Here is a 12,729-nt window from a genome sequence, read left to right as displayed (position 1 = left end):
AGAGAAATCTTTTCAGGCTGTTGCTCCTAAGCTTTGGAACAATCTTCCTCTCTCTTTACGCTTGATGGAGTCTACTGACTCCTTTAAGAAACATCTTAAGACGTTTCTATTTGTTCAGGCTTTTCCTTGAATTTCTCGAACTCCTGTGTTGTTCTCAGTATTATCTTGATCTTTGAAGTATGTACTGTTTTGAGTATTGTTTTGATTGTTAAAGCGCTTTGTGACCCTGGTCTCGAAAAGCGCTATATAAATATATATTACTTACTTACTTACTTACTTACTTTTGACGTTTCACAAACATCATCAGAAAAAACAAACAGGAAGATTATTTTCCATTTCACCTTTAATTCTTTTTCTCTCAAAACACATTTAAATACATGTTAAATAAAAACACAGAACGGGAGATTGGTTCATGCGTCTTAGAGAGTGAATCCCTTCTTTAAAAAAAAACTAATGACAGATAAAACCTAGTGCAAATCTGTTTTTATCGAGTTCATACATTCTTGAATGTCTGGACCTGTGACAGCCTCACAAATGTAACCATCGTTTCTCACGTAAAAATAAAAAAATATCTCTTTAAACTTTTGAAAGCTCTGTACAAGTGGAGCGAGAGCGAAACATGGCGTTAAAGAGGAGCCGGTCGTTCACTGAGACCCTGTAATCCTGGAATCAAAGTGGCTGCACATCGTTCAAGTAGAAACAGGCCCGTTTCATCGACGCGCTCAGAACCAGCAGAGCAGGACTGGAGGACGTGGGAGGCGGCAGCCGCTCCATCGGTGGTGGAGAATCCAACCACAAGCTTGTAGAAGTCCTGTCGATCCTGACCTCGGACTTTATTATATTCGTTTTCAAATCTTCCTCAGCTGTGGTTTATTTCTGCAGCGACCAGACCTCCAGGTCCTGCACGATGAAGTCCATCTCGCTGGACAGGGGAGCGTTGTGGAAGGTGGCGCAGGAGATGCTGGAGCCGCGGTAAAAGTTGGCGTCCAGCCACAGCCCGAATCCTCCCCTGGAAACAGAGACGAGTACTTGAGTGACCCGGTTCTCAACGAGTGGATCTGATCTCGGACTTTAGTCATGTTGATTAAAATTCAATTATATTGTCCAATTCATGAACCAAAAAAACAGTTTTCTGTTTTATCCCTTGTGTTATTTTAGCGTCTAAGTGACCTGAAGGCCCGGAAACAAATGTGTGAAACACAAGGGAACACATTTGTTTTCAGGTCTTTTGGCCTTTGACCCTGAGATAACATGTGGGTTTGAGAAGAAATAAACAAATTAGAAAAAACAGCTGCAACTAACCATGTAAATACTGCAACTTGTTATCCAATTAAACATATATATTTTCATAATCTCTTATATTTAAAACTAAATTAAATATGCTTTATTTACCGTTAATGCCATTTTTATGTCATATTGTAATAATGTTTTTTAATTGTAGTTTATTTGTGTTTAATAATTGAACTAATCTAATATTTAAAAAATCAATCTTTTTTTTATTGACACATTCTAATACAATAATTAAAAAAAAAAATCTTCAAAGTTTATATATATTTTTTAATTTTATTCTTTTTAATTCAATATAAAAAAAATATTGTTGGTATAGTGTCACCAGACATTACCAACAGAGCACTGAGCTACTTGATCCAACTTTCAGCCAATCATGGTCGCAATAATAACTAAATATATTTTTTAAATATTCAGATAATGAATATCAAACTCTGTGTAATGTTTAGTTATTTTGGTTTAAATTTGAAAATATTCGATTTTTAAGTTCAACTTAAATTATCATTATTTATTTTTGTTTAAACATTTATAAAGGTAATTAACCTTTTGTTCTAATTGTTGTAATTGGTACATTTTTTCATGTATTTTTTCAGATAAACATTGCTTGAATACATTCGAAATATATAATGCATAGAATATTTTAATTTGATTTAATTCTGACAAATTGATGTCTAATTAAATAAAAATTATCGTTTTTATGACGGAAGTTATATATGGTTTAGAAATAGGTCACAGATATAAAGTTCAATAAAAGAATCTTCCGATGTCTTATTGACAGAAATGAATCCCTCCATAAGCGTCAGATTGACAGGTGTCACTCACCCTCCGCCTCCGATCTGCAGCGACTCCATGTTCCCGCTCACGAAGTAGGAGTTCTCTCCGCTCCACCTGTAGGCCTGGAACTCCGGGTCGCAGCGGAACAGGAAGGTTTCTCCGGTGCCGTAGCAGGAGGTGCTGACTCTGAAGGGATCCGAGGAAAAGGCTCCGAACACCTGAAGACAAAAGAGGCTTGTGAGCGTCGTCCTCACTTTTGATTGACAGCCGAGCACACACACACACACACACACACACACACACACACACACACACACACCTTCTTGTTCATGTCCTTGACCACCAGCAGCACCGGGCTGTCCAGGCCCGACATGTTCCGGTACAGAGTCTTCAGGCTGCTGCCGTGGACCGAGATGCTGTAGACCAGTTGCCACGGGTAACCCTGGGTCCTGGCCGGGATGTGAGCCGCAAGCTGTGGAGAGTCGAGGTTTTATTTAAGATGGTTCATGAACAAATGTGATTTGACAAGAAAATATAAATTAATTATAAATGTACAGACAAAAGAAAACAGTTGAAATACCGTCATAAGCATAATGAAATGAATTAAAAATTTGCTTTTTATTTTGCTTTTTAAGCATTTAAATGTTTGTTTTATTTAATTATTCAATTCAATCATTTTAAAAATAAAAGGTGATTTTTTTTATTGATTTTTTTATAATTGAATAAATAATTTGAATACTTTCAAAATGAATCGATTTTTTTTTCTACACATAGAGTTTTAAATTCTTATTCTAATAATTAAAAAATAAAATATATTAATTCAATATTTTTTAATGTATGGTCTTTTAAATTCAATACTAAAAAATGTTGGTATAATAGAGTCACCAGACAAAACCAACAGAGTACCAATCGTTTGCGTGGTCACGTGATCGCCTGCGTGTTGCATGATTGGCTGAAAGTTTGATCGATTAATTCAATCATGTGTATATAATAATTTGAGTTATTTAAAGACACAATTGTAAGATGATCAATTCATCATTAATAAAGTCACATAAATCTGCTTTTAATAAGTTATTGAGGTTTTTAATTATTTGATTTCTTTGTGTCTTTTATGAATAAAAAATAATCAAACATGAACGTTCATCAGCTCACGAAAGCGAAATAATGACCCAATTTAGAATTTTAATTAATTTATTTATTAATTAATTTTGATATATATTTTTAATTTAATTTAAAAAAAAAGTTAACTTTGATGTGAAAAAAAAAAGGTATTTTACTATTAAAAATAATTAATTCAACTTTTCGATATACTAATTGTTAAATTTGATTATTTAAAAAAAAAAAAAAAATAATAAAATGTTTTTTTAATCTAAAAACGAAGTTTAAAATGTGAAATGTTAAATTTAATCGTTTACTTCGATGACCTCTGGTCCTCACTCACCCTCTGGATGTGATGCTCCTCCAGCAGCTGGCTCAACTCGCCCAGATGAGGAGCCTCGACCTCCTCGCGATCCTCCTGCTCCGACTCCGACTCCTCGGAGCTGCTCAGGCTCAGGCGGCGCTTGGCGTCCTTCACCGTGATGATCTGGATCAGAAGAAGAGAGATCTTTAGTCAAGAACCTAAGATAAATCGTCTCCTGGAGCTGCTCCTGAACCCTGAACCCTGACCCCCCACCTGCACGTACGGCTCCTCGTGGTCCGAGGCCCGATAGAGAACCTTGATGTTCTCCGAATGCCTCAGCTCCACTCTCCTCCTGACCCACATGTTCACTGAAGGCCAGCACTCTTCCCTCCACTCACTTTCATTTCTGCACTCGCCCGCCATTGGTCGGTGGCAGGGAGACCAGGGCGTGTGATTGGTGGGTCGTTTTTAATGAACGGTTTCCTTTCCCAGCAAAGAGGAAAAGGATTGCGCAATAACTGTGGGTGAGTGGAAGTGATGCCCATATAAGGACGACGTTCTGCAGCGTTTACAGTAAACCGAAGAAACGTTCGAGTACGAAAAGCAACTGCTTTTCTTTCTTTTCATCTTCTTTTGAACTGATGATGTACTCTGGAATATTATGTTGTTTGTCGTGATATCGACTCATTTAATCACTTTAAAGGTTCGAAAAGTCGCTTGAAAAAAGTAAAATCCTTTATTTAATACAATTTAATGATCATTAAAAGAGCTTTACAAGTACATTTAAATATGATTCACGTGTTTTTCTTTGCGGCAACAACCTAAACTTAATTTAATTCAGTTGTTTAAACTTTTTCTTTGAATTAAATACGCTCTTGTTTTAACATTACAATCACTTTTAAGACAATAAACCAGTTTGTTTAATCGAAATATCTTACATTTTAATTATTTATTTGTTTTAAAAAAAAAGGTTATATAGTGTTTCTTACTTTCTCCCTCCACTTCTGTATATTTATTATTATTTGATTTATTATTGTGTGTATTGTATCTTATTATTTTCCTTTTAATGTTATTATTTATTTGATATTATTGACATTATTTATTTGTGTTGTTTTTAACATGTTTAATATGAATATAATGTGTGTTTAAATGTAATGTTGGAAGAATAAAGGTGTTTCTTATCTTTTATTCACAATATGATCATATATTTTCCATTATAAAGATTTAATTATCTTGTTTTATTGTAACTATTATTTCATACATATATCCTCTAGTAATGTCTTAATTTACCATAAAAGTACTTTTTAATACAAGTTCATTTTGTTTATTTAATGCCTTCAAACACGTCCTTGATCTCATAACTGTTTGCGTGTCACTTCCTGTCGTTCCCTCCCCGGATCCCGGGTCTTACCCTCCAGTTCTGGACGGCCGGGTTGAGGGGTCGGCCGAACATCTTGCCGGCGGCGCCACTGGTGTTCTTCTCCACCACCACGTAGCGACTCTGGCTCTTGTCCTTGATGAGGTAGCGGGGTTGGCGGTGCTTCTTGTCGCCCCGGCCGTACATCTCCGGCGACCACTGCACGAAGAAGGTGTAGAGGTGGTCCACCCTGAAGGGACAGGACTTGGGTCAGCGCCAGGAAGAAATCATTCCAGCAACTTTTCCCATGAGCGCTGCCAACGAGCAACACCCTGGGATTTAACCAGGAGTCGTGTCGTGGCACGACTCGGTCTGGATGCTTTGAATGTCTCTGGCATTAATCACACGATCAGTTTAACGAGTTTATTAATGTTGGAGAGACAGTTATCTATCAGAAAAATAATCCTCAAAACTAAATGTGTTTGTGGTATCCCTTGTGTTGTCTCTGGGTCAAGGTGACCCGAAGGCCCGAAAACGAAATGTTTTTGTGGTATCCCTTACGTTGTCTCTGGGTCAAGGGGACCCGAAGGCCCGAAAACTATATGTGTTTGTGTTATCCCTTGTGTTGTCTCAGGGTCAAGGTGACACGCAGGCCCGAAAACGAAATGTGTTTGTGGTATCCCTTGTGTTGTCTCTGGGTCAGGGTGACCCGAAGGCCTGAAAACTAAATGTGTTTGTGGTATCCCTTGTGTTCTCTCTGGGTGACCACTGCACATGTATTTATGGAAGGCAGGGAGGTCGTTGACCTTGAATTATTGCAATGAGAAAATCAAACTGAAAATATTATTTATATGATATTGTTCTTTTTTTAAATTATTTTAAATTATTATTAAACGAATGTGATGGTTTTTACAGCCACCGGGGACCCAGAGTTAAAACAAGAGTTAAATTCAATGATTTAAATCAAATCAACCTTTAAATATAGAAATCATTGAATGAGTTGATTTAAAAAAAAACTCTTAAAAAACAACAACGTATTAATAAAACAAAACTTAAAGGTTTTGACACTGATTTACTTCCATACAATTTTCGTGTATTCAGCTCAGTTATATAAAGTGGTGAAATGTAAGACCCTCCCCCCCTCTACCTCCCTCAACCCCCGGCGCCCCCGGACGAGTTGACGGTTCATCTTAACATCACAAATGAGTTCCACTGATTAATTTAACCAGATTAATCAAATAAAACAGCACGTAACTTAACGTTATCTCTTAACTTAACTTAACTTAACGTCTTAACTTTCATCTCACTTGTAAATGACGGGTAGAAAAGTCTAAATCGTGTCGAGCATGATTTAAAAAAAACATTCAACTTATTAGATGCAAACATGCAGGAAAAGTCTGTGGAGCAACAGAAAGGAAACTCCTCGACTCTTGAAACATTTAAATCACAAACTAAAATGATGGAATCAACTTCCACTAATACTCACTCTCCGACGCTGTAGGCGACTCCCATGGTTGACTGTGGATGGAAGGAGGTGCAGGAGATAGATCTGGTGTTGGAGGCGCAGTATGTCCACTCTGAGCTGCCCCACACCTCCGGACCTTTATACCGTCGGATCATTCCTCCCCCCCACCATAAAGCCTCCCTCCTCCTCCCCCCGACAGCCGCTCTCAGCGTTTCTCAACCGAGGGTTGGTGATTAACTTGACCCGAGAGTCTGTCCTCCCACTGGCCCGAGTCCAGCCTGGAAGTGTGTCAATGTCTCGCTGACCCAATGAACACATGCAGAACATTTAATTCCTGCCAGAGTGAAAGTTTTAGGACCTTTAAAATCTTATGAAACCACTTTAAAATCTGACGTAAGGTGGTTCACTTCCTTGAGTAGAACCTTCAATATCTGGAGAGCATCTCAACAGATTATTTCTAAATGTGTTACAGAAAGATAAAATAAAAAAATAAAAATATCTATATATTATTAATATATGTAATTATTCCTATTATTAGTATTATGTAAAGATTTTTTAAAAAATAATAACAAAAGCAATGATAAATAAAAATAAAAAAAACTATTTAATAACAATCATAATTATACTAAATATTATATTTATTCATATAATTATTTTGATAATTCAAGAAAAACGTTCATTCATTAAAAATAATAACCAAAGCAATAATAAATAATAACAATGTGATAACAATAATAATGATACTAAATAAAAAATATGTAATGTATAGATTACAATTGTATGTTTAATTGATTTATATTTATATTTATATATTATAAATATATTTATTTATTGATATAATAAGTTTGATACTAAGACAACAATTCATGTATTAAAAATAATATCAAAAGCAATGATAAATAATTATTATTATTATTTAAAAAAAAACAAAAACAATATTAACGATACTAAATATTATATTTATTTATTCATATTTATTTTTTGATATTAAGAATTACATTCACGTTTAATAATTAGATTATCTTATTTGTATTTGTCCACTTTAATTTTATTTTATTGCTTATTTTATTTGATTGTGTTCGTCTGATATTGATCATTTTTATTTATTTTATTCAACACAAATGTATTCAAATATGTTTAAATAACTGTTGGTAATTTAAAATGTATTTTCTACAACAATATGTTCTCTTCATTTTTAACGTATATTTTTTAAATCTCACATGTATTTGAGTGTTTTCAATGATTGAAGTTTGAATTAAAATAATTATCATTTGTTAACGACTCTTCACACATTAGTGACGCCTTTTTTTGTTCCCAAAGCACTTTACAAATATAACTTACTTACTTTCTTTCAAGGCGTTAACTACTTTTTTATGGACGTTAATGTTTCGCAGAATAAAACTCCGTGAAGTACAGACGCAGATATAAAAACATAAAGTGTGTTGAAATAGTACAACGTCCTGATAAAACTCAACGATCAGTAACATTTATGGAAGACATTAAAATTTCAACAGATACTTGAGATGTTTAAGTCGGTGCGAGTGAGAACGATTGATCGACGTGTCGACAGATCTTTGATCTTTACATTCAAATACATCAAAGACATTCAGGAAATTAGTTTCTTACGATGATTGAAGCATTTTTCATTCATTGAGTCGTTGAAGTTACATCTGAAACTAGTGTTGATTCAGTTTTATCATTTTAAATCCAAAAAAATCATACACTATTAAACAATAGTATGAAAATGTTATATATAAGTTATATATATAGTTGTATAACTACAGTATATATATAACTATATATATATATATATTTGTATATATGTATATATATATATATATATATATATATATATAGTTGTATAACTATATATATATATATATATCAAACATACAAAGATAAATATAATAACAATAATAATGATACTAAATAAAATGATATATAGATATAATAATACAGTATATGATTCTGATAACATTAAAGTGGACAACTACAAATAATATAATCTAATAGTTAAATGTATATGTATGTCTTGATATCAAAATAATTATATAAATAAACAAAAATAATATTTAATATAATTATTATTGTTATTTTTTATTCATCATTGCTTTTGTTTATCTTTAAAATTTGAATGTCTGTCTTAATATCGAACTAATTATAAAATTAAATAAATATATAATATAAATATAAATCAATCAAACATACAATTGTAATCTATATCTTCCATATTTTTCATTTAGTATCATTATTATTGTTGTCAACAATTATATAAATATATATATGATAATAAGTTAATATAGAAAAAGGTTAATATATGTATATAATATACTACGGAAATATTATATTAAATGAATGATAATATATAAATTGTATATAATATACTATAAATCAATGAAACATACAATAAGAATTGTAACATATGTGTACATTTTTATCTAGTTATTATTTTAATATATCAAGGACAAACGTTCATATATTTTAAACAATAACAAAAGCAATGATAAATAAAGGACAATATAATAACAATAATAATGATAGAAAATAAAAATGATATATAGATATTTTATATAATTAAGCTAATATATATATATGGACATTTCAATGTCAGTTTTTAATGTAAATACCCACAATGCACCAGCTGAAGTTGACAACAGTTGAAGTTATACAAGTCACTTGATGGTGACTAAAAAAAGGTACATTGGTGGAAACAATCTTCAGACAAGACATCAACGTAATCTTCTTCTAAAGAGTTGATATTGTGTTAATCTGCGGCTTCGTTTGCCTCCTCAAACTGTTTACTGTCGACTCGCACACACTTATCAAGCGAGGGCTCAGGTTTAAACTCACACGTGTAGATTGAATCAGAGATAACGGCTGGTTATCAGCGCCAAGTTCAATACGCAGCCATTCTCCTGTAATCTCGGGCGCGTACGTTCAAGCCGTCATCACAGACGGGTCTGTCTCTGCTATCTGTCCGAGGATTCCTCGGTCAACATGATTAACGCCGCGAACAATGGCTCCAGAAGTTCTGACCCGAGATCCCATCAAGACGCTTTTTATAATATCCGACTTCACTGAATATTAGCTTCACACTTCAAACTACTTTATGCAGTAGTTGTTTATGTTGACATAGCAGCTTCATAGATTGTTACGAGGACACGGAAGGGTCAGAGGTCAGTGGGGGGGGCTCACCATAGTGTCAATATGAACGCACACTTCTGATCGATGGCTGCATGGAGGCTTCATGCTTTCAGCTGCTCATGCAGGTTTAATATTTCACTTTCATCATAGAACAAACAAGAGAAACCAACAACACATGTCATTGGTGTCAAACCAACTTAGCAAACAAAGATGCAGCAGATATTAGAATCATGTTTCCAGCTTTATAGGTCATTTAATGATTGTTTTAATGATTATTTTAATGTTACATAACACCTTTTTTTGTTGCTGTTTAAGTCTATGAAACGAGTTCCAGAGTTGACATATTCAAGGTTTTTCTACTTTTTATTGGGTCATATTACAGTTTTGTTGTTACATTATTAACTTATTTGTCCTTTAACAATCCAGGCCCAACATATTTAGTACTTAATAATTATTTTTAGTATTTATACTTATTTAAAAAATGACTAACTAATAAGAATTCAATAGTTTCTGTATTGAAAGTTGAATTTTTTTTTTTTTTCAACTATTGACTTTGAAAAGTATTTTCCAAATTAATTAAAAAAAAGAAAGTACCTTTTATCCAATCATGGTGGAACTTTTATACCAATATTTTAAAGACACATATATATATTATATATTATATATTATATATTATATATTATATATTATATATTATATATTATATATTATATATTATATATTATATATTATATATTATATATTATATATTATATATTATATATTATATATTATATATTATATATTATATATTATATATTATATATTATATATCATACAAGTTTAAGTTTCTGGAAACAAACTAAAATGACCAAACCTTTTTAATTATCATGATGTTTACTCTAGACCTAAGTTCATAATGGATGAACAGTTGCGCTACAAACACATTTCAATCATTATTTTGTACAACATTTAAATTTTATAAAATAAACCATTGAAAGAGAAGCTACTCGTAATATATTTATCACATCGCTGTGAATCAGATCAACAGACTTGAGGAACAGACTACTAGCACAGCGTCATCTGCATAGAGAGAAACATTGAACGATCTTCTACCTCAAGTGAAGCCAGACGATGAGGAAGGAAGGTTTCATCGCAAACAGAATTCTTAGAGGAAGAGAAAATATTCAAGTTTTTGAATTACATTCAAAAACCTTGTTTGAATTGAGAAGGTTTTTATTTCCCGTTTGTTTTGATTCATGATCATAAAATACAAGCCACATATATTGTATTAATTGTTCTTTTATCGCACTACCTGTAGACATGCATGCACCTCCTCCAAACCTGAATGCACTTCCTTTATACCTACACACAACTTGTATACCTGAATGTACTTCCTGTATACTGCATGCACTTCCTGTATACCTGCATGCACTTCCTGTAGACATGCATGCACTTCCTATATACCTGCATGCACTTCCTGTAGAGTTTTGTTGCCTGAGATGAACAAGTATCATTATTCTAGTATTAAAAAGCTCTTTTTTGTCTTTTTGTTTTCATTACTGTTTTTGTTTCTCACCCAGTTTAAGTAACAGTTTGTTCTGTTCTTACTGAATGGAATGAATATAACGTTGATCCCATAACTCTTTAAATCAGGGATTAGATTAGATGAGAAACTCATCGAGGCAAGAGGTCAAAATATTAAAATTGAAGTAAGTAAGAAGTAAGTACTGTAAGTAAAAAGTCTGATTGTGATGTTTTTCTTTTTTATTCTTGTAGGCTCATGTCTTTGTTACACTCCAAACATTTACAAAAAATCAGTTTCTCTTATTTGAAGTATCGTTGTGTAATTATTCAAACCCTTCTTTAAACATCAACGTTAACATAAATGTAACATTTGATGCGTAAAGTACAAAAGTTTAACCTTACATGCTTTCTAAGTGTGTCAAGCTGAGATGTTTTCTTATATTAGCCACAAAAACACATCTTCAAACGTGTGTAATTCTGGCCTGAGAGTCAATTCTCTTTGCAGCGTCTCGACTCTGACATGTTTTAAAGTTTGCTCATATTTCTGTGTTCAACTATTGAGTCCAGATCTGGCCGTGATTCCTGTTTTTGACCCAGTTCGTCTTCCTGACTCGGCTTTTGTCTTCGGACTTGACCTGCTGATCAAGTACTTTCCATGTTTTCTTTGTCGCATCCTCCTCTTCCTGTTCACTCAGCCTCACCTCCCTGACCTGTTTCTCTGCTTCGCTCTCGTCCAGCCTCGCTTTTCTCTCTGACCTCTTTATTAATAAACCGACGAGTAGAAGTCGAGACGATACTTGTTGTTCAGGGTCACTGTGTGTCCTCGTGAGGTACTTTCTTACCTGTACGTGAAAACAGATGCAGCAACGCTTACATTCGTGGCTTCAGGGGGAGAGTCTGAAGAAAGGGGGTCGGACTTTTTAACATAACCGCTGATGTCTTCTGCAGAAATACAAAACTAGTACTAAAAAAAATATTTGTACTTTATTTATTATTCGACTACTTGATTTGATACTATTTAAACTCAACAATTTTGAAATAAAGTTGCATCTTTATCTCATGACTTGTTTTGTTAGGGTGTACATTTACGTGTAAATACAATTGAACAACAGTATGAAATACATTTTTAACTTTATCTGTTTTATAAAAGAATGTTGTGTACACAAACTGTACAAATGTTTCTGTCTCTCAGATGTTCAGGGTGACTTCATAAATGTGGTTTTATGAGGTATTTGGGGGAGTTTGTTTGGAATATTAAAAAGTTATATAATTCAAAAAAGGTTGTGACCAATAGTGTGAAGTAGTAACTAGTAACAAACAGCTGTTACTTGTCAAGGTTAAGTTGAAGATAATATTGGGGCAGTATATCTACCAGCTGCTTACAGATCAAATAATTCCTTGTGTCGTGAATTGACTGCATGTCGTATTCTAGTGTTCTGTGCTTCCTCTTGGATTTTTGTACCTTGTCTGTCTACTCTGTTTATTTTGTGACTAATCACCTGTTCCACTTTGTTTCCCGTTTATTTCCCAATATGGTGAATATTTTGGTTTTGGGAAATTACATGAAATATTGGACTCTTTGCTATTTTTGAGATGGATTGAAACACCGTAATTTGGGGAAATGTATGATTTTAATTGTGTTTTGATATTTTTTATTTTTATTTTTTTATTTAGAATCCCTTATTAGTCCCGCGAGGGGAAATTCAACCATTCAAACATACTGATGGGAGTAGGCTGCACACTTGCGCCAAGTTCACCATCAGGAGCAATCAGGGTAAAGTGTCTTGCTCAGGG

At 33.4% G+C, this 12,729-nt stretch overlaps 1 protein-coding gene across 2 annotated transcripts; it reads right to left on the bottom strand.

Annotated features, from left to right (window-relative positions):
• Positions 1-325: 325 nt before the first annotated feature.
• ncoa7a (nuclear receptor coactivator 7a) lies at positions 326-6,386 on the bottom strand. Of its 2 annotated transcripts, XM_087805577.1 has the most exons (6): positions 6,307-6,386; positions 4,875-5,070; positions 3,503-3,646; positions 2,381-2,533; positions 2,110-2,279; positions 326-1,009 (listed from the first exon to the last, which is right to left on the bottom strand). In XM_087805577.1, exons 1-6 carry the CDS (start codon positions 6,330-6,332, stop codon positions 871-873), a joined length of 828 nt encoding a protein of 275 aa, XP_087661703.1. In that variant the 5' UTR covers positions 6,333-6,386; the 3' UTR covers positions 326-870. The 2 variants fall into 2 exon arrangements, with proteins under 2 accessions (XP_087661703.1, XP_087661704.1); XM_087805578.1 differs by lacking the exons at positions 4,875-5,070; positions 6,307-6,386 and adding an exon at positions 3,737-4,405.
• Between the last annotated feature and the right edge of the window lie 6,343 nt (positions 6,387-12,729).

The sequence above is a fragment of the Callionymus lyra genome, chromosome 13, assembly GCF_982586985.1.
Source record: "Callionymus lyra chromosome 13, fCalLyr1.hap1.1, whole genome shotgun sequence".
NCBI classification, from domain to species: domain Eukaryota; kingdom Metazoa; phylum Chordata; class Actinopteri; order Syngnathiformes; family Callionymidae; genus Callionymus; species Callionymus lyra.
The sequence above is the reverse complement of the archived record's forward strand: the minus strand, read 5'-3'. Positions and strand labels throughout refer to the sequence as shown.

Excerpts from the sequence above, each read along its gene's own strand:
- ncoa7a (XM_087805577.1), bottom strand. The coding sequence starts at position 6,332 with ATGGGAGTCGCCTACAGCGTCGGAGA. Across the intron at positions 5,071-6,306 it reads GTCGCCTACAGCGTCGGAGA|GGTGGACCACCTCTACACCT; the intron begins GTGAGTATTAGT and ends CTGTCCCTTCAG. Across the intron at positions 2,280-2,380 it reads TCAAGGACATGAACAAGAAG|GTGTTCGGAGCCTTTTCCTC; the intron begins GTGTGTGTGTGT and ends TTTTGTCTTCAG.